General features: G+C 37.1%; 1 protein-coding gene across 2 annotated transcripts in view; it reads left to right on the top strand.

The window, feature by feature from the left end:
* The window catches only part of RPGRIP1L (RPGRIP1 like), a 115,213-nt gene that overhangs the window by 47,618 nt on the left and 46,069 nt on the right, over positions 1 to 21,526 (top strand). For both annotated transcript variants that reach the window (XM_053601889.1, XM_053601899.1), the window contains 6 exons: positions 1,829 to 1,959; positions 4,435 to 4,810; positions 9,670 to 9,860; positions 9,999 to 10,082; positions 13,486 to 13,587; positions 14,310 to 14,469. In XM_053601889.1, coding sequence (XP_053457864.1) covers positions 1,829 to 1,959; positions 4,435 to 4,810; positions 9,670 to 9,860; positions 9,999 to 10,082; positions 13,486 to 13,587; positions 14,310 to 14,469 — 1,044 coding nt within the window. The remainder of the gene's footprint in view (positions 1 to 1,828; positions 1,960 to 4,434; positions 4,811 to 9,669; positions 9,861 to 9,998; positions 10,083 to 13,485; positions 13,588 to 14,309; positions 14,470 to 21,526) is intronic.

The raw sequence follows: 21,526 nt of genomic DNA, 5'->3' as shown, positions 1-21,526 counted from the left end.
AGTAGAGGTAACGTTTTTAATAACATGTATATTCAGAAGAGTTTGAGTAGAATTTTCTGTGTTTGACAAATATTGAATGCCCATTATGTACTAGTCCCTCTTGTTAGGAGTATATTGGTAAAAAATGTGACCCTTGCCCTTAAGAAACTTATACAGTAGACCCTCCATAGTTGACTACCTCCCTACATTGACCACTGTTGAAGCAGCACAGTGCCTCCAGGTAGTCACTGAAATAATTGAAAAGAGCAAGTTTTAGTGAGAAAAAGAAAGTTTATTAATGACTTGCACAGCAAGCCCAGCCCCATCCTAGTGACTGCATGCTCTGTGGGAAGCACAGATTTGTGTCTTATACACAGTTTTGAGGAGTATCAGCTGTTTCTTGAAAGTCTCCCAGGGTCTTAACTCTGTTCTCAAAACAACCCACCTGCAAGGTCTTAATCAACCTCATTCCCATTCAGGGGTCCTCAAACTGCGGCCCGTGGGCCACATGAGGCGGTGTGATTGTATTTGTTCCCGTTTTGTTTTTTTACTTCAAAATAAGATATGTGCAGTGTGCATAGGAATTTGTACATAGTTTTTTTTGTTTGTTTGTTTTTTTAACTATAGTCCGGCCCTCCAACGCTGAGGGACATTGACTGGCCCCCTGTTTAAAAAGTTTGAGGACGCCTGCCCATAATAGCCCAGGTCAGCCTGACTCAAAGCAATCCAAAATAGCCCAGTCATTTCTGTCATCCACACTACTCATATCCAGCTAACTGCCTAACGCCACAACCTTAAGTTGATCTAATAGTCAGAGATTGGCTATGTACCACATGTATGTATCAGTACAGTGGGCCTAGTTCCTTATGTTGACCACCTCCATATGTTGAGTAGTTTGTTACAGTCCCTTGGGTGGTCAACTTACAGAGGTTCTACTTTAGTTATTTGGAGAAACAGACTTATGAACAGACAAGCTAAAGCAGTCAGTGCCCTAATGAGGATTTACAAGGTCTGCAGGAGCCATAGGTCTTATGTCTCCTAGACGTCTTAAGTCTGCTAGGAGCCTTCCAGAAGTCTTCACAGAGGAGGAGTACTGAGAATGGGCAGGGCACATGTCACACAAGGGTGTATGGCAGGCGGTAGACATTTGACATAGCTATGACAGTTTTCCCCTATGCTTACAGTATAGTAAAGAGATGGGAAGGTCCAAAGAGTTCATGAAAGTTACATTAGAACGTAGAGTGTCAGGGCGGTGCCTGTGGCTCAAGGAGTAGGGCACCGGCACCATATATCGGAGGTGGTGCATTCAAACCCGGCCCCAGCCAAAAACTAGAAGGTAGAATGTCATATTTATAATTTTCAGGTCTCATCCTATAAATGTCAAACTATATTGAGTACAACTTGTTTTAAGTATACAGCAACAAGAAGAATCTAGTATCTGACTCATTGTTTAGATTTTGTTTTTATATTGCAGAAGGATTGAAATGGTATAAATTGGAATAATTCAAACATAGTTTAATGGAGTTCTTTAAATTTAAAATATAGGGTGGCGCCTGTGGCTCAAAGGAGTACGGCACTGGCCCCATATGCCGGAGATGGTGGGTTCAAACCCAGCCCCGGCCAAAAACTGCAAAAAAAAAAATATATGTATATATAGTGAAACTCTTACTTCAGATGTAGCTGTTTTCTTCATCTCTGTTATTTGCCAATCACGTCATTTATGAAAGTCATATTATTTTACCAAGCGTAAAATTTATGGTTTTAATGCTTAATACCATTATTAGTTTTTATTGGTATATATTTTAATTTATGGAACTGTTTTTAAAGTGGGTTATGTATTGATTTGTAGGAACTAAAGGAGACATCCCAGATTTTGGCATAGTGGAATATTGGTTCCGATTAAGAGTTCCCATGGATCAAGCAATCCGACTCTATCGCGAACGGGCAAAGGCATTGGGATATATAACATCAAATGTTAAGGTATCTAAAGCAAATGCAGTCAGTAAACTTATTTGGCTTTAAGAACCTTTGAAGACATAAGAGATTTTATATTTTTTTAAACTAAAATCATTTTCTTTCACAGCCATGAAGTGGCTTTGTTTAACTTTTTATTTCAAATTAATCATAGACTCACGGGAAGTTGCAAAAATAGTACAGAGGGGTCCCATGTACCCTTTAACCCCATTTCTCCTAATTGTAATGTCTTATATCTCCATAGTATAATATCAACACCAGGAAATTGACATTGGTATAATAATATTAACTAGGCCATCTATCTTACTCAGATTTCATCACTTTTTACATGCTTCCATTTGTGCGTGTGTGTGTAGTTCTGTGCAGTTTCATCACATGTATAGATTTTCATAACCACCGCCACAGTCAAGATAAGGAACTATTCCATCACTACAAAGAAACTCCCGTGTGCTACCCAGGACACTTTTGAAAAATGTAATTGCAGTACTATGATCGCACATCAAGAGACTTATTAATAATTTCTACTGTTAAGGAAATAAATAGCTATTATTGGACTATCAGTTATTGTCCTTCTTTCAAAACTGTTGGGTTCCTGAAATGCAAAGTAGAATACACAATTAATACTCTCTAAGAACTGGAAGTTAAAATGCAATTCCTCAGGGCAGCATTTCCCAAACTGTATCTCATAGAGTCTTAATGACCATATTTCCAAATGAATTCCATGATCTAGTAAATGCAGAAAGCCCTGAGTTGGGCAGAGTTAAATAGGATTCCTGAATTTAGGAGTTCTTGTGTATAATGTGAATCTCAACAGGAAGCATAGAGTATGCTGAGTGACAGAGGAGTAGAAAGTCAGTCCATGGGGGCAGTCCCTGAGTGGCCAGGTTTATACAGGTGATCATACTTTCTCCCACACCCTACCCATTTATAACAAATGATTTAGAAATAGCCACTTAATCCCATTTGGGCAAATCAGATTCTGCCTTGTAAAATCAAGAGAAAATAAGACATGCCTGGAACATACATGTTTGGGAGCTGTGAGTAGCCATCTTCTACCATGTTAACCAGCAAAAGAAAGAACAAGTCGGGAGAGAGAGAATGATGACCAAACATACAGAACAATGGAGGCCAAATGGTGAATTCTGTTGGTTGTCCAGGCCACTACCTTCCTAGGGCCCAATAAGATTTCTACTGTATAGTTCCTTGAAATATCTCTGTAACTCTATAGTAAAGTCCATTTTCTGTTGTGTTTGCTAGATAGAACTGATTTCTGTAACTTTCAATTAAAGAGCCATGACTAATAGAACATTGTCAAGAAAAAATGGCACCTGTTTCCCAGACATCACCTTTCTGGCTAGTATTCTTTATAACACACTTTGGGAAATGCTGTTATAGAAATGGAAGTTAGATACAAAGAAACCAGATTATTTCGCTTTATAGTTTAACCATTTTTGGACTCCCAGATTCTGACTTGAGTAAGTCATTTACAGTGGAATTTCAGCTTTTGTGGGTAGATCTGAGAGGAGAAATGAAGGGAGTACTATTTAAATTTAATCCACTCAGCCTTCTTTGGCCTAGGGCAAATCAGCCCTGGGAAAGCATTCTCTTCTCTGCACTACCATGTTTCTCGACTGAGGAGATTATGACTAAAGCTCTATTTTCCCTTCTCCAGTAACCTTCTCTTGGAGTCAGGGTTCCAGATGCTCAATCCAGATTCAGAAATGCAGGGCTTCCTTTGTGAAAGGTGGAGAATTCTCCAACACTGACCAAACAAGGCACAGAAACACTGGCATTCTCTTTGTCACAGATCACATCAGCTATGGAAAATGTGACCATTAGAACAGTGGTTTTCTGAAATACTTAAACGCACTGTCTATCCCAGTGATAGTTCCAAAAGTGGCCATAGAGTAGTTTCCAGCTCTGCCTAATAACCCCTCCTGTTCTTCTCTCTCTTCTAAAGCGTTCTCTCTGTCCTAGCTTTTCATCCCTTTAAGGTTTCTCACTAGCTGTGCTCTCTTGTTCTTATAACAGTTTGACTTTGATAAACTGGTTAATTTGGCTTCAGGTATCTGCTTCCTCAAATCCTAACAGTTGAGGAGGAGGGCCAACCAAAAAGTAACAGAGCATCACTCTAGTTGGGCAGTTCTATAGTTAGGACATGCATCTTTGGACTCATTGCTCACTGTAGTATTTTGTTATTAAATAATTTCTTTTTTGCTTTGGTATGGTTTTAGTACCAATCTCTACTTGGATGTTCAGTCTCATGTTTATTTTGCTAATAATACAAGATCATCTGTTCACAAATGTTCTAGGAAATACTGGTTTTGAATAAGAATCAGAGATTCTTTTACTGATAAATTTTAACTATGAAGTGAAAATATGCAGCTTTTGTTACTTTACAAAATTATTTGGGGGGGGTTGGCAGCTGCTGTTTATCTTTTAATTGTATATTTCTATAATATAAATATGTATGTTTTCCAGTTAAGTCAGCAAGCACCCAAAACTGCTCAACCCAGTTCTACAGACACAGATGGCAACTTAAATGAACTTCACATTACAATAAGATGTTGCAACCACCTGCAGTCCCGTGCAAGTCACCTGCAGCCACACCCATATGTTGTGTACAAGTTTTTTGATTTTGCAGATCATGATACAGCCATCATTCCCAGCAGCAATGATCCACAGTTTGATGATCATATGTGTTTCCCAGTGCCAATGAATATGGATTTGGATCGATACCTTAAGTCAGAGTCTCTGAGTTTTTATGTTTTTGATGATAGTGATACCCAAGAGAGTCTTTACATAGGAAAAGTCAACGTGCCTCTCATTTCATTGGCACATGACAGGTGTATCTCAGGTAAGCCTATGTTCTTGAATCTATAAAATTGTAAAAACCAAACAAAATTACACCTCGTTGAGTATATGGTTTTTTTATAAAAATCTTCCTAACCTTCTCAGACAATCTTTAAAACGTTAGGCCTTTATTTTTTGAGTTATTTTCTTAGTAGTTGTTCTAGGGATTATCTGTGCATTTTAACATATATCACTGTCTATTTTTAATTAATACTAGCTTTAAAATATAGGAAATTTTCTCTGATATAATTCCATTTTCTCTTTCCTCCCTTATGCAACTATTGTCATGTATATGTCCATGTATATATTATATTCTCAACAGTACAGTGTTATACATGTAATTAATGCTTTATATAACTGTATATTCTTTAATGAAGTTAAGAAAAGAGAGAAAACATATAATTATAAGAGACTTTAATATTCACCTACATATTTACCATTTCTGGTATTCCTTCTTTCTTCCTGTAGATTTGAGTTATTATCTGATGTCATTTCCTTACTCTGATATAGCTCCATTTACGCTACCAGAGTATAGCTATACCAATATATCGGTATAGCTCCATTATTTATTGCATATAAATATATATGCAATATACCAGATATTGCATATATATAATAACACAAAGCTTCCTTTGTGTTATTATATATATATATGCAATATCTATATATACACATACACACATACATTATCTTCATAGAAGCCCAACAATATAATTTTATAATCATTGTTTTATATAATTGTCTTTTAAATAAGTTAAGAGAAGAAAAGATGGGCGGCACCTGTGGCTCAAAGAAGTACGGCGCCGGCCCCATATGCCGGAGGTGGTGGGTTCAAACCCAGACCCAGCCAAAAATGGCAAAAAAAAAAGAGAGAGAGAGAAAAAAAGATAAAATGAAGTATTTATGCTGTCTTTTATACTCACCTGTCTAATTACCTTTATTGGTCTCTATTCTTTTGTGTGGATTTGAGTTACCACCTGGTGTCTTCCTTTAAACCTGAAAAACTTGCTATGATATGTCTTAGAGTAGCAGTGAATCCTCTCAATTGTTGTTATCTGAGAATGTGTTTATTTTACTTTTATTTCATAGTCTTGTGTATAATATTTTTGGTTGACAGTTTATGGAGTTTTTTTACTTTCAGCACATTAATTTTATCAGCCCAGCGACTTCTGGTATCAGTGTTTTCTGATAAGAAGTCAGTTGTTAATCTTATTGTACTTCCCTTATCCTTGATGCTGTTTTCCAGGTTTTCTATTTATTTTTGTCTTTTAGCAGTTTAACTGACATGTCTAGATATGGATCTATTTGTGTTCATCCTCGTAATTTTTTGAGCATTCTACATATGTAGTATAATGTTATGCACCAAATTTGGAGAATTTCCTGTATTTATGTCTTCAGTTTGTATGTTTTTTTAGGGGGGGGAGTTAGGCATGGTGGTTCATACCTATTAACATAATCCCAGCACAGGAGCACCTCAGGAGTTGAAGGTCAGCTTAGGCAATATGGTGAGACCTGTCTCTACAAAAAAATTTTTATAAAATTATTTGGCATGGTATTGCATGCCTCTAGTCCGAGCTACCCAGGAAGCTGAGACAGGGGGATTGCACGAGCCCAGGAGTTCAAGAGTATAGGAGCTATAATCAGGCCACTGCTCTCTAACCTGGATAACAGACCAAGACTCTGTCTCTAAAAAGAATTTTAAAATAAAAAATTTTTAACTGTTTTTGAGTTAAAATTTTTCCCTTTCTTTCTTCTACTTGGATATCCAGTATCCTTATGTTGATATATTTAATGATTTTCCATGGGTCACTGAGGTTCTATTCATTTTTCTTCACTTTTTCTCCCATTCTTCAGATTTGATAAATATAAAATATATATATAATTTTATATTATATATTTTTATATATAATATATAATATATTTATATATTATTTTATATATAAAATATGTATATGTTTTGTATATGTGTGTATATAATCATTATTAAGTATAATTATTATATTACATATATAATACTTTTTTTTTTTTTTGAGACAGTCTCAAGCTAAGACCCTGGGTAGAGTGTCATGGCATCACAGTTCATAGCAACCTCCAACTCCTGGGCTCAAGTGATCTTACTGCCTCAGTTTTTCTATTTCTTTTTTTTTTTTTTTTTTTTGGCCAGGGCTGGGTTTGAACCCACCACCTCCGGTATATGGGGCCAGCGCCCTACTCCTTTGAGCTCAGGCACCACCCCTCTATTTCTTATTTTTTAGTAGAGACAGGGTCTCACTTTTGCTCAGGCTGGTCTCGAACTCATGAGCTCAAGCTATCCACCCGCCTCGGCCTCCCGGCGTGATAGGATTACCGGTGTGAGCCACTGCACCTGGCCTTAAACATGGTTTCTTTTAGTTCTTTGAGTATATTGATATTAACTGCTTTGAGATTTTTGTCTGGCAAGTCTAAGATGGTTGCTCTCAGAAAATGAAAAAAATAAAAAGAAAATGTCTGTTGATGGCTTTTTTCCTGTATATGCATCATACTGCCCTGTTTCTTTGCATATCTCATAACTTTTTTGTTGAGAAGTAGACATTTGGGATAATATGTTGCAGCACCCTCCCTATTACTGTTGCTATTTTTGTTTTTTTGGAAACTTGACTTAATTCATTCTGTAGAGTTTTTTTCGTTCACTGTGTGTGGCCACTGATGTCTTTGCTGAGTTTTATTTCCTTGTTTTATTCTTGTTTTAATTTTAGGCACGGGTCAGCATAGCTTAGTGGTCGTCCAGTGACTGTTGAAAAATGCATATAAACACTTTGAGCCAGTAAGCTTCCATTCTTTGCCTGTGGATCAGTGTGTGGCTTGGAGATGTGTTCACAGTTTAAACTGCAAATAATCTGCCTCAGCTTTTACTTTCCAAGTTGAGTGGTCCTCTCATCTATGCAGGGACAGATAACTTAATGGGGTCCTCTTTGTTTTCTCCTGAGCATGCATATAGCTTTGTATATGCCCACAGCCTTCCATACCAAGAGCTATAAAGTGGATCCTTTTTTTTTTTTTGAGACAGAGTCTTACCATGTTGCCCTTATTAGAGTGCTGTGACATCACAGCTCACAGCACCCTGAAATTCTTGGGCTTAAGCGATTCTCTTGCCTCTGCCTTCCAAGTAGCTGGGACTACAGGCACCCGCCACAACACCCGGCTATTTTTTGGTTGTAGTTGTCATTGCTGTTTTTAGCAGGCCCAAGCCAGGTTCAATCCCACCAGCCTCAGCATATGTGGCCAGCACCCTAGCCACTGAGCTACAGGCACCAAGCCTTGGATCTCCCTTTTAAATTATCTGTCCTTCTGATCTTTTGCTTTCCCCCACCAGTGTTGAGACCTCAGGCTGCCTGCTAAGTTGGTCTTACCTGATTGTTTGTCACTGAGACACTGTTGTTTTTTAACAATACCCCTGGGCATGAAATAATATATAAAATTATTATTTTATTTATAAAATAAACAGACCACCATTTATTGGATGGTCTGTTTATTTTATGGACATGTTTTGGAACAAAGGGAACAAATCCTTCTCCTTCAGAGCTTGCGGTCTTCATAGCCTATCCTACTTGGCAGACCCTCTCCATCGAGCTGGGAGAGAAGGGGGAGGATGAGAGTAGTTCTATATTGTTCTTACTAAGGTTCAGTAGATCTTCTTGAATAAATTTGTTCTACACCTTTAACCAGTTTCCGGAGACCTTAACTGGTTGCTTGTGACTATTTTGTCCAGTTTCATCACTGCTTTTGAAGAGTAGATTGCTGAGCTTTTCACTTACCCATTTTGGAAGTTCTGCCTGTGCCTATAATGGAATTCTGTCACTTCTTATATATCACCTAGATCCTTTTGTCCTTCTTAAACTCTAGACTTGGGTGTGGGGGGGGGTGTTGTGTTTTTGTTTATTTCCCCACTAGCCATTAAATAAGGTACTAACACTTGAAGACAAAGGAAAGGCTATCCCTAAACAAAATTAATACTAGAAATAGAGGTTTAAGCTAGGCACAGTGGTGCTTGCCTGTAGCCCTAGCTGCCTGGGAGACCCAGATTGGAGGATTGCTTGGGGGCAGGAGTTGAGGCTGCCAAGTGCCATGATCAGATCTATGAATAGCTACTGCTTCCCAGTCCAGACAATGTAGCCAAGACCTTGTCTCTAAAAAAAAAGGAATAGAAAGGAGGAAGTACAGGTTTATTTAAGTCTGGGATTAGTTTTATACTCCAAAAAAATTAGTACAGTGAGTAAAATTTATGGCTTTATTATAGATTTAGCTAGGTGATAACTTTTTGTTACTGCTTTTTATTGGTTGGTCTGTTTATTTTATGGACATGTTTTGCTGTGTCACTGTTAATTTGGAATAATTTAACAATTCCCAGTAATGTATATTTAAAAATTATAAAAGAATTATATAGCAATACAGAGATCCCTTTAGATGTATAAATTATATGAAATTTTAAAGTTTTAGTAACTTTTTTAGAGACAAGCCTTACAAAAATATTCAAGTCAAAATGAAGGTTGAAACTTGAGCCATAACCCAGATAATGTGTTAAAGGAAAGCTAAGAATTCTAAATAGTCCCTGAGTTTAACTACAATGAATTAAAATATTTATAAATTCCTTTTCACATTTTTAAATCAGTGTTATCTTTGAGCCCTTACCTTCTGAAAGAAGTCTGTTTGGGAGATAAACCTATCATAGATCCTTTTGTCTTTATTTTATTCTCTAAATTATATGAATTGTGAGTAAAAACCAAAATTATTTTTGAAGTTCGGGGTAGCTCTTTGTTCCTCTTTACTTCTAAGGTTATAAAACTTTACTCTAGCATTAATTAAAATTGTTTTTAAATTTGGCAGGCATATTTGAGTTAACAGATCATCAGAAGCACCCTGCAGGGACCATCGATGTTATACTGAAGTGGAAATTTGCTTACCTGCCACCAAGCGGATCCATCACAACTGAAGACTTAGGAGATTTCATACACAGAGAAGAGCCAGAAGTTACTGAAAGACCACCTCCAACATCCTCTGTTAGCACGTTAGTTGTAGTGAGTAAAAGTGACTTTCAGTTTTCTTTCAAATATAAAACTTTGAATGTAAAACTTAATAAATATCCCTCCACCAAAAAAAATAGCAGAACTCCTAAGATGTAATGGTCATAATAGTCTGATGTTGGTTTATTTTAGACACCAAGACCTAAACCAAGGCAACGTATAACCCCTGTAGATAAGAAGGTGTCTTTTGTGGACATCACACCACATCAGAGAGATGTAAGTAGTCAACACTCAAAGGAGTATTTTTTTCCCATAGCAAATACAGGTGTACTATACCCTGCCTGATTTAAATGGGAATGGGTGAATAAAGTATGTCTTTTCCCTTTAAAACAATAGTTTTGTGTTTTGACACATGATAAGTGTTAAATGTTCATATTCTTTGATTTAAACCTTCTCATGACTCCATATCTCTCTCCAGCTATAGCCCCAATCCAGCACTCCAATTTACCAAAAAAAAAAAAAAAAAGAAAAGAAAAAAAAGCCTTCAACAAAGTTGTCTAATTTGTTCCTCTGTTTTCACAGTTGGTTGAGCTCACTGTTAAACTCATTAAAACTCCCCATCCCAGTATTCAGCTCTCAGCGCCCTTCTTCATCTCCCAGGAGCATCTGACGCACTGGGCTATTTGCTCCCTCTCTGCTGGCCTCTGACATATCATGCCTTTGTAGTTTCCTTCCAGCCTCACCAGTTAGACTTCTTACTCTCCTGGACCTAAGTCTAAATATTGAAGTGCCAGGCATCAATGCTCACACCTCTTCTTCTCAATGCTTTATCTTCCTTTTTTGGAGGGGTAGGGTCAGGGTCTTGCTGAGTTGCCCAGGCTCAAGTACAGTGGTATCATCATAGCTTGCTGCAACCTCAAACTACCAGGCTTAAGCCATCTTGCCTCAGCCTCTCAGGTAGTTGGTACGTACCACCACACCCAACTAATTTTTCTATTTTGTTGTAAAGACAGAATCTCTCTGTGTTACTCAGGCTGGTCTCCCAACTCCTGTCCTCAAGCATTCCCCCTAACTCAGCCTCTCAAAGTGCTAAGATTATAGGCATGAGCCAAGGTGCCTAGCCTCAATCTATATTTTTATTAAGAGATCTTATCCAGGCTTGGTGCCTATCCACAGTGGTTACAGCACAGGCCACATCCACCCAGGCTCTTGGGTTTGAACCCAACCTGGGCCAGCTAATCAACAATGACAACTGCAACAAAAAAATAGCCAGGCGTTGTGACGGGTGCTGATAGTCCCAGCTACTTGGGAGGCTGAGGCAAGAGAATCACTTAAGCCCAAGAGCTTGAGGTTGCTGTGAGCATGACTCCATGGCACTCTACCAAGGGCAACATAGTGAAACTGTCTCCAAAAAAAAAAAGCGATCTTATCCATTCCCATGTCTTTGAAAAATATTTATATGCCAACACTTACATATTTACAATCTCTAACCTCAGACTCTCTGCTCAATTCCATATTTACTTTCTCAGTACTTATTTTATGTGCAATGGATGATTAATAGGAATTCAAACATAACATACCAAAAACCAAACTCCTGATTACACCAGCCTTCCTTGAAAATGTTTGCATCTTTCAGTGTTTCCCATTCTCAGGAAATCACTCACTCACTTGTACAGGCATGAGATGTTGGTGGCACCCCCTTGGCTCTTCTCTTACTCACACCTGACATTTACCTCATCCACAAATCTGTTATCAAAATACACCCTGCACTTGCTGCATCTCCCCTGCTACCACTCAAGCTACCTCTTGTGTGGACTTACTGGAAAGCATTATTTCTTTGTAATTCACATTTAACTTATATAATAAGGAACATAAATCTTGAACATACAGCTCAGTGTATTACCACCTGTGTGACCACCACCCACACCAAAGTATTCTGTCTCCCCAAGGCTTAAAATAATTCCTGACACATACAGAGCATTTAATATGTATGTGGTAGATAAATGAATTCCATAATTATAATTTAGGAGTTGTTTTATAGGTATTTATTGAGTACTTACTATGTTTCGGGTACTGGACTAAATGCTCAATATACATTGGACTCACAGTTCATATTATAATTATTCCCATTTAAGGACAGGAAAAGTAATGTTTACAGAGGTTAAGTAACTTGTTTATGGCCAAAGTAAGCTGCGATTTAAACACAGGTAGCCTGATTCCTAAGAAAATGACCATTAATGTTAAAAGACATATATAAAGAGATGTTTATTATAAATAGTAGTCACAACATCTCAAAATTGTGAACTAGTTAAATGTCCAAAGAAAAATAATTCATTAAGCCATGACATGCCCATCAGTATAATAGTATATTGTCATTTAAAATTACGTTCCCAAAGTTTCCTATCAGGAAAAAATATTTATGTTATAAAATGAAAAAAATTTTAAATGTAACAGAATATATTATATTTATAATGCAATTATCAACATGCAACAAAAATTAATTTACATCAAAAATTAATGAAGAAGATGTAGAAATCTAACAGGTTACTAATAAATATTACCATTGTATAGTAGGAATATGCATTTGTATTAATTGCTTTTATGTTTTCTTATTTATCTTTCACGTTTTCTTTTTTTTTAACTAAAACAGTTAACAATTTTATTTTCACATTTCACAATACAAATGAAAACTGCCCCTTTTTTTGGTTCCACTTCTTCCCTTCAAAACTATTCTTACTCTCTCTTTGATTGGAAGGGGGAGCAAGTTTTCCTTATCATGCTATTAAGAAAACACCCATTTTCTATGTTAGATATGTTTACTTTCAAAATAGTAAAAGTTATGAACTATATTTTAAAGATGAACATCTGTTTATGAACCCAGGAAAAATGGTTAACTGTAAACTGATTATTTGTATAGTATAAAAAGAATACCAATATGACTGTAGGAAGCACATCCCCATACTAGCATCTGAAGTTTTCCAACTTGTATGATTAATGTATAATGAAAATAGAAATTATCTTTAAAAAATACAAAGACTCAAAAAGAATAAAAACAGTAAAAATAAAATTAAACTTCCCCAAATGTATAATTCAGAGAAGGTGTTTTCGTGAATTTCCTTCCTTTTTCTCATGGAAATGTGCATATATTTAACTACTTGTTTATATTTTAACAAAATGTGATTATTCTATAAGTAGCTTTTTTGGTCCATACTATCTTATGTACTCTGTAATACCAGTTAAGTGTAGACCCACACCATTTTTTTTTTTTTTTTTTACAGTTTTTGGCCCGGGCTGGGTTTGAACCTGCCACCTCCAGCATATGGGACCGGCGCCCTCCTCCTTTGAGCCACATGCGCCGCCCCCACATCACTATTTTTTCATGTTTACACAGAACTCAAATATTTGGATGTACCATGTTTTATTTAACTAATCCCCTATATTTAGACATTTCCATTGCTTTCAGATTTTTTGCTCTTATCAACAGTGCTTCAATGAACTATACTTGCAGTTCTTAAATTATGTGTTATAGTAACCATTTTATTGAAATATACTGAATTCAGTGTCACATGAGTATTTGCTACCAGTTTTTATAGTGCATCATGTGTAAAAGTCTTACAGTGATTTGAGGTTTAATAATAAATACGAAATAAAATCATGCATGTTTTCACATTAACACCAGGAGACTTCTACTCCTTCTGAAGATCTGAAGGAAATTTCACCAGAAATGGAGCATACACCAGAAATAGAAATGAATATGCCTACTGTTTCAGATATTCCCAAGGTATGTATTTGTCTTAAAATTATTTTGCAAGGTCTAATTTGGTTCTTAAAGACTTTATCCTATAAGTTTCAACATAGTTCAGGAAATCATAGCATTTATTCTTTTTACATATAACTTCTTTGCAATAGAAAAGTCAAAAATGGGCAGCACCTGTGGCTCAGTGGGTATGACGCCGGCCCCATATACCAAGGGTGGCAGGTTCAAAGCCAGCCCCAGCCAAACTGTAACAAAAAATAGCCAGGCGTTGTGCCAGGTGCCTGTGGTCCCAGCTACTTAGGGGGATGAGGCAAGAGAACCGCCTAAGCCCAAGAGCTGGAGGTTGCTGTGAGCTGTGATGCCACGGCACTCTGCTGAGGGCGACAAAGTGAGACTCTGTCTCTAAAAAAAACAAAAACAAAAAGAAAAGTTTGGCAGATGTGACAGCTACAATTACACTTATATTGGCAGATAAAGATACGTGAATTAAAGTTACAATGTACAATGTAAAATTCATTTTGTGATTAATGTACTTTTCATTTTTAGTGTATAATTAGATTTCATTTATCTAAAACATATTGTCATTTGTACAAATTTAAGTGGTTGTTTTGAATCTCATGTATATCACATATCCGTATATGTAAGCCTCAAATTTACATGCTGGGTATTATTAAAGTGCTTCAGAAAATGTTACAAAATATGGCCTAAGCAATAATAAACACCTTTGTGTGCTTTCCTGTCATCAGATTTCACACGAAAGCAGTGTAGAGAAAGCCAAAGAGAGCGCTGAGAAAATGCAGCAGGAAAAAGATGATATGTCTTTTCTGTCTGAAGGTCAGCTTGTAGAACAAAGCTTGTCTTCTTCCGAAAATGAAACAGAAGTAACGGAGGAATTGGAACCAGAAGGTGATTTTCCTTTTTAAACTGACATTATTTACTTGACTCTTTGCCTTCTTTCATCTGGTAGAACAAATGTGCATCATAGAACATTCCATTTCACAGTAGGGTCTACTTCATGATATCTGTTTTTTTTCCCCCCTTTTTAAAATTCTTATTAAGATTATTTCAAAATATTAGGTGGTATAATTATTCTTATTATGTAGATGAACTACATATAATGCTAAAGGCAGGGCTTTTGGTCTCCCCTCACCAGAATAGTGTACGTGGCGCTCAATAGGTAACTTTGGGACATTCCTCCCTCCCGCCCTCCACCTTCTTAGGTTCTAATGTCCTTTACCCTAAGCTTATGACCATATGTACTCATCATTTAGCTCCCACTCACTAGGGAGAATATGTGGTGGGTTTTTTTCCATTCCTGAGATACTTCACTTAGGATCATGTTCTCTGCTTCTGTCCAAGTTGCTGCAGATGACATCACGTCCTTCCTTTTTATGGCTGAGTAATAATATCCTATAGCATGTACACGTGTGCCACATTTTCTTTATCCACTCATCAGTTGATGGGCACTTAGGTTAATTCCACATCTTTGCAGTTGTGAACTGTGCTGCAGTACATTCAAGGACAGGTGTCTTTTTGATGAAATGGCTTCTTTTTCTTTGGGCAGATACTTAGTTGTGAGATTGCTGATCACATGGTAGGCCTCCTTTTGGTTCTTTATAGAATTTCCATTTTATTTTCCATAGAGGTTGTATTAATTCACAGTCCCATCAACAGCGTACACTTGTTCCTTTTTTTTGAGACAAGGTCTCACTATGTCACCCTCAGTAGAGTGTGTGGTGTCACAGCTCACAGCAACCTCCAACTCTTGGGCTTAAGCAATTCTCTTGCTTCAGCCTCCCAAGTAGCTGGGACTACAGGTGCCCATCATAATGCCTGGCTGTTTTTTTTTTGTTGTTGTTATTATTGTCATAGTTGTTTAGCTGGCCCTGACCGGGTTTGAACCCACCAGCCCCAGTGCATGTGGGCGGCACCGTAACCACTGAGCTATGAGCGCCGAGCCACTTGTTCCTTTTTCACCACATCTACGCCAATTCTATGTCTATTATTTTTTGATATTTAATAATGGCCATTCTGATAGGGGTAAGGTGATATCTTTTTGTGGTTTTAATTTGCATTTCTCTGAATTAGTGTTGAGCAATTTTACATATCTATGTTGGCCATTCATATATCTTCTTTTAAGAAAATTCTGTTCATATCTTTTGGCTACTTTTTAATGGGGTTATTCGTTTTTATTCTTGCTGATTTGTTTGAGTTATTTGTAGCTTCTGGATATCAGCCTTTTATTGGATGTATACTTTGTAAATATTTTCTCCCCTTCTATAGGCTATTTGTTGATTATTTCCTTTGCTGTTCAGAAACTTTAATTGAAATAAATCTCATTTATTTCTTTTTGTTGTTGCTGTATTTCCCTTTGGGATCTTACTCATAAAGTCTTTCCCTAGGCCAATGTCTAGAGGTTTTCCTGCAATTTATTCTAGAATTTTCTTGGTTTCAGGACTTGACAAGAATTGTATTGAATCTGTTAATCACTTTGGGCAATATGGACATTTTAGGAATGTTCATTCTTCCAATCCATGAACACGGAATGTCTTTCCATATATTTGCGTCATTTGTGATTTCTTTCATCAGTGTTTTATAGTTCTCCGTGTAGAGATCTTTCACCTCCATGGTGAAGTATGCTCCTAGGTATTTCATTTTCTTTGCAGCTATTGTAAATGGTATTGCATTCTGGATTTGACATTCAGCTTGACTGTTATTAGTATATAGAAATGCTACTGATTTTGTACATTGATTTTGTAACCTAAGACTTTGCTGAATTTGTTTATCAATTCTAGGAGTCTTTTGGTGGAGTCCTTAGGGTTTTCTAGATACACGATCGTATCATCAGCAAACAGGAATGACTTGACCTCCACTTTCCTGATTTGTATGCCTGATTGCTCTGGCTAGTACTTCCAGTACTAGGTGGAATAGAAGTAGTGATTCTGGGCACCCTTGTCTTGTTCCATTTCTTAGAGGGGATGCTTTTAATTTCTCCCCATTCATTAAGATGTTGGCTTTGGGTTTGTCATATATGACTTTTATTATTTTGAGGAATATTATTTATATACCTTGTTTGTTAGGGGGTTTTATCATGAAAAGGTACTGTATTTTATCAAAGATGTATTTTTGCAGATGCAGATGTATTTTTCTGCAACTATTAAGATGATCATATGGTCCTTGCTTTTACTCTGTTCATGTGGTGAATCACATTTATTGATTTGCATATGTTGAGCCATCCTTGCATACCTGGGATAAAACCTGGTTGATCGTGGTGCATTATATATATATTTTTTTTTATTGTTGGGGATGCATTGAGGGTACAATAAGCCAGGTTACACTGATTGCAATTGTTAGGTAAAGTCCCTCTTGCAATCATGTCTTGCCCCCATAAAGTGTGACACACACCAAGGCCCCACCCCCCTCCCTCCGTCCCTCTTCCTGCTTCCCCCCCCATAACCTTAATTGTCATTAATTGTCCTCATATCAAAATTGAGTACATAGGATTCATGCTTCTCCATTCTTGTGATGCTTTACTAAGAATAATGTCTTCCACTTCCATCCAGGTTAATACGAAGGATGTAAAGTCTCCATTTTTTTTAATGGCTGAATAGTATTCCATGGTATACATATATCACAGCTTGTTAATCCATTCCTGGGTTGGTGGGCATTTAGGCTGTTTCCACATTTTGGCGATTGTAAATTGAGCTGCAATAAACAGTCTAGTACAAGTGTCCTTATGATAAAAGGATTTCTTTCCTTCTGGGTAGATGCCCAGTAATGGGATTGCGGGATCAAATGGGAAGTCTAGCTTGAGTGCTTTGAGGTTTCTCCATACTTCTTACATACAGAAAGGTTGTACTAGTTTGCAGTCCCACCTGCAGTGTAAAAGTGTTCCCTTCTCTCCACATCCACGCCAGCATCTGCACTTTTGAGATTTTGTGATGTGGGCCATTCTCACTGGTGTTAGATGATATCTCAGGGTGGTTTTGATTTGCATGTCTCTAATATATAGAGATGATGAACATTTTTTCATGTGTTTGTTAGCCATTCGTCTGTCATCTTTAGAGAAAGTTCTATTCATGTCTCTTGCCCATTGATATATGGGATTGTTGGCTTTTTTCATGTGGATTAATTTGAGTTCTCTATAGATCCTGGTTATCAAGCTTTTGTCTGATTGAAAATATGCAAATATCCTTTCCCATTGTGTAGGTTGTCTCTTTGCTTTGGTTATTGTCTCCTTAGCTGTACAGAAGCTTTTCAGTTTAATGAAGTCCCATTTGTTTATTTTTGTTGTTGTTGCAATTGCCATGGCAGTCTTCTTCATGAAGTCTTTCCCCAGGCCAATATCTTCCAGTATTTTTCCTATGCTTTCTTTGAGGATTTTTATTGTTTCATGCCTTAAGTTTAAGTCCTTTATCCATCTTGAATCAATTTTTGTGAGTGGGGAAAGGTGTGGGTCCAGTTTCAGTCTTTTACATGTAGACATCCAGTTCTCCCAATACCATTTATTGAATAGGGAGTCTTTCCCCCAAGATATGTTCTTGTTTGGTTTATCGAAGATTAGGTGGTTGTAAGATGTTAGTTTCATTTCTTGGTTTTCAATTCTATTCCAAGTGTCTATGTCTCTGTTTTTGTGCCAGCACCATGCTGTCTTGACCACTATGGCTTCGTAGTACAGACTAAAATCTGGTATGCTGATGCCCCCAGCTTTATTTTTATTACTAAGAACTGCCTTAGCTATATGGGGTTTTTTCCGGTTCCATACAAAACGCAGAATCATTTTTTCCAAATCTTGTAAGTACGATGTTGGTATTTTGATAGGAATGGCATTGAATAGGTAGATTGCTTTGGGAAGTATAGACATTGTAACAATGTTGATTCTTCCCATCCATGAGCATGGTATGTTCTTCCATTTGTTAATATCCTCTGCTATTTCCTTTCTGAGGATTTCATAGTTTTCTTTATAGAGGTCCTTCACCTCCTTCGTTAGATATATTCCTAGGTATTTCATTTTCTTTGAGACTATGGTGAAGGGAGTTATGTCCTTAATTAGCTTCTCATCTTGACTGTTATTGGTGTATACAAAGGCTACTGACTTGTGGACATTGATTTTATATCCTGAAACATTACTATATTTTTTGATGACTTCTCGGAGTCTTGTGGTTGAGTCTTTGGGGTTCTCTAAGTATAAGATCATGTCGTCAGCAAAGAGGGAGAGTTTGACCTCCTCTGCTCCCATTTGGATTCCCTTTATTTCCTTGTCTTGCCTAATTGTATTGGCTAGAACTTCCAGCACTATATTGAATAGTAAAGGTGACAGAAGACAACCTTGTCTGGTTCCAGTTATAAGAGGAAAAGCTTTCAGTTTTACTCCATTGAGTAAAATATTAGCTGTGGGTTTGTCATAGATAGCTTCAATCAGTTTTAGAAATGTGCCACCTATGCCTATACTCTTCAGTGTTCTAATTAGAAAAGGATGCTGGATTTTATCAAATGCTTTTTCTGCATCTATTGAGAGGATCATGTGATCTTTATTTTTGCCTCTGTTAATATGGTGGATAACGTTTATGGACTTGCGTATGTTAAACCAGGCTTGCATCCCTGGGATGAAGCCTACTTGATCATGATGAATGACTTTTTTGATGATAAGCTGTAATCTATTGGCTAGGATTTTGTTGAGAATTTTTGCATCTATATTCATGAGTGAGATTGGTCTGAAATTCTCCTTTTTCTTTGGGTCTTTTCCTGGTTTTGGTATCAGGTTGATTTTTGCTTCATAGAATGTGTTGGGGAAGATTCCTTCTTCCTCAATTTTTTGGAATAATTTCTGCAGTACAGGAATAAGCTCTTCCTTGAAGGTTTGATAGAATTCTGGAGTGAAGCCATCTGGACCAGGGCATTTTGTGGTTGGAAGATTTTTTTATTGTTTATTTGATCTCAGTGCTTGAAATTGGTCTGTTTAGGAGCTCTATTTCTTCCTGGCTGAGTCTAGGGAGAGGGTGTGATTCCAAATATTGATCCATTTCCTTCACATTGTCAAATTTCTGGGCATAGAGTTTCTGGTAGTATTCAGAGATGATCTCTTGTATATCTGTGGGATCAGTTGTTATTTCCCCTTTATCATTTCTGATTGAGGTTACTAGAGATTTTACTTTTCTATTCCTCGTTAGTCTGGCCAATGGTTTATCTATTTTATTTATTTTTTCAAAAAACCAACTCCTTGTTTCATTAATTTTCTGAGTGATTCTTTTGTTTTCAATTTCATTGATCTCTGATTTGATTTTGGATATTCCTTTCCTTCTACTGAGTTTAGGCTTAGATTGTTCTTCTTTTTCCAATTCCATAAGATCTCTTGTGAGATCGTTGATGTGCTCTCTTTCTGTTTTTCGAATGTAGGCATCTAAAGCGATGAATTTTCCTCTCAAAACTGCTTTTGCAGTATCCCACAGGTTTTGGTAGCTTGTGTCTTCATTGTTGTTATGCTCAAGGAAGTTAATGATTTCCTGTTTTATTTCTTCCTGCACCCATCTGTTATTCAACAGAAGATTGTTTAATTTCCATGCCTTTGGGTGGGGTCGAGCATTTTTGTTAGAGTTGAGTTCCACCTTTAGTGCCTTATGGTCTGAAAAGATACAAGGTAAAATTTCAATTCTTTTGATTCTATTGATATTTGTTTTGTGTCCCAGGATATGATCAATTTTGGAGAATGTTCCATGGGGTGATGAGAAGAATGTATATTCTTTATTTTTGGGGTGGAGTGGTCTATATGCATCTATCAAGCACAGTTGTTCTAGGGTCTCATTTAAATCTCTTATATCTTTGTTTAATTTCTGTTTAGAGGATCTGTCCAGCTCTGTAAGAGGAGTGTTAAAGTCCCCTGTTATGATGGTATTATCAGATATCATATTGCTCAGACTGAGTAAGGTCTGCTTCAAGAATCTGGGAGCATTTAAATTGGGTGCATACATATTTAGAATTGAAATGTCTTCTTGTTGTATTTTTCCCTTGACCAATATAAAGTGACCATCTTTGTCTTTTTTGACTTTAGTTGCTTTAAATCCACATGTATCTGAATATAAGATTGCAACTCCTCTTTTCTTCTGAATTCCATTTGCCTGAAAAATTGTCTTCCAACCCTTGACTCGGAGCTTTAATTTGTCTTTTGAAGCCAGGTGTGTTTCTTGCAGACAGCAAATGGATGGCTTGTGTTTTTTAATCCAGTCAGCCAATCTATGTCTCTTCAGTGGGGAATTCAAGCCATTAACATTTATTGAGATAATTGATAAGTGTGGTAGTATTCTATTCGTCTTATTTTGTGAGAGTCCATTGCTTAGTTTTATCTTTTGCATCAGTGTGGAGGTTAGGTTCTGTCCTTTAATTTCTGAGTTCTTACTTTGCTGCTGATCCATTGTGGTGGTCAGTGTGCAGAACAGGTTGAAGTATTTCCTCTAGAGCTGGTCTTGTTGTGGCGAATTTCCTCAATGTTTGTATATCCGTAAATGATTTGATTTCTCCATCAATTTTGAAGCTTAGCTTAGCAGAGTACAGAATTCTGGGCTAGAAATTGTTCTGTTTAAGTAGATTAAAAGTAGATGACCATTGTCTTCTTGCTTGGAGAGTTTCATTAGAGAAGTCTGCGGTCACACTGATGGATTTGCCCCTGTAGGTCAACTGGCGCTTACTCCTGGCAGCTTGCAGAATCTTTTCTTTAGTCTTGACTTTGGACAGGTTCGTCACAATGTGTCTTCAAGAAGCTCCGTTAGAGTTGAGGCGACGTGGGGTCCGATATCCCTCTGAAAGCAGTGTGTCAGAATCTTTGGTGATAATTGGGAAATTTTCTTTTGTAATATTCTCTAGTATGGCTTCCATTCCTCTGGGGCATTCTTCTTCCCCTGCTGGGATTCCTATAACTCGTATGTTGGAACGCTTCATAAAGTCCCATAATTCTGACAGTGAACATTCT

The sequence above is a fragment of the Nycticebus coucang genome, chromosome 2 (assembly GCF_027406575.1).
Source record: "Nycticebus coucang isolate mNycCou1 chromosome 2, mNycCou1.pri, whole genome shotgun sequence".
Classification (NCBI taxonomy): domain Eukaryota; kingdom Metazoa; phylum Chordata; class Mammalia; order Primates; family Lorisidae; genus Nycticebus; species Nycticebus coucang.
Note: the sequence above shows the minus strand (reverse complement) of the source record. Positions and strands in the feature narration are given on the sequence as shown.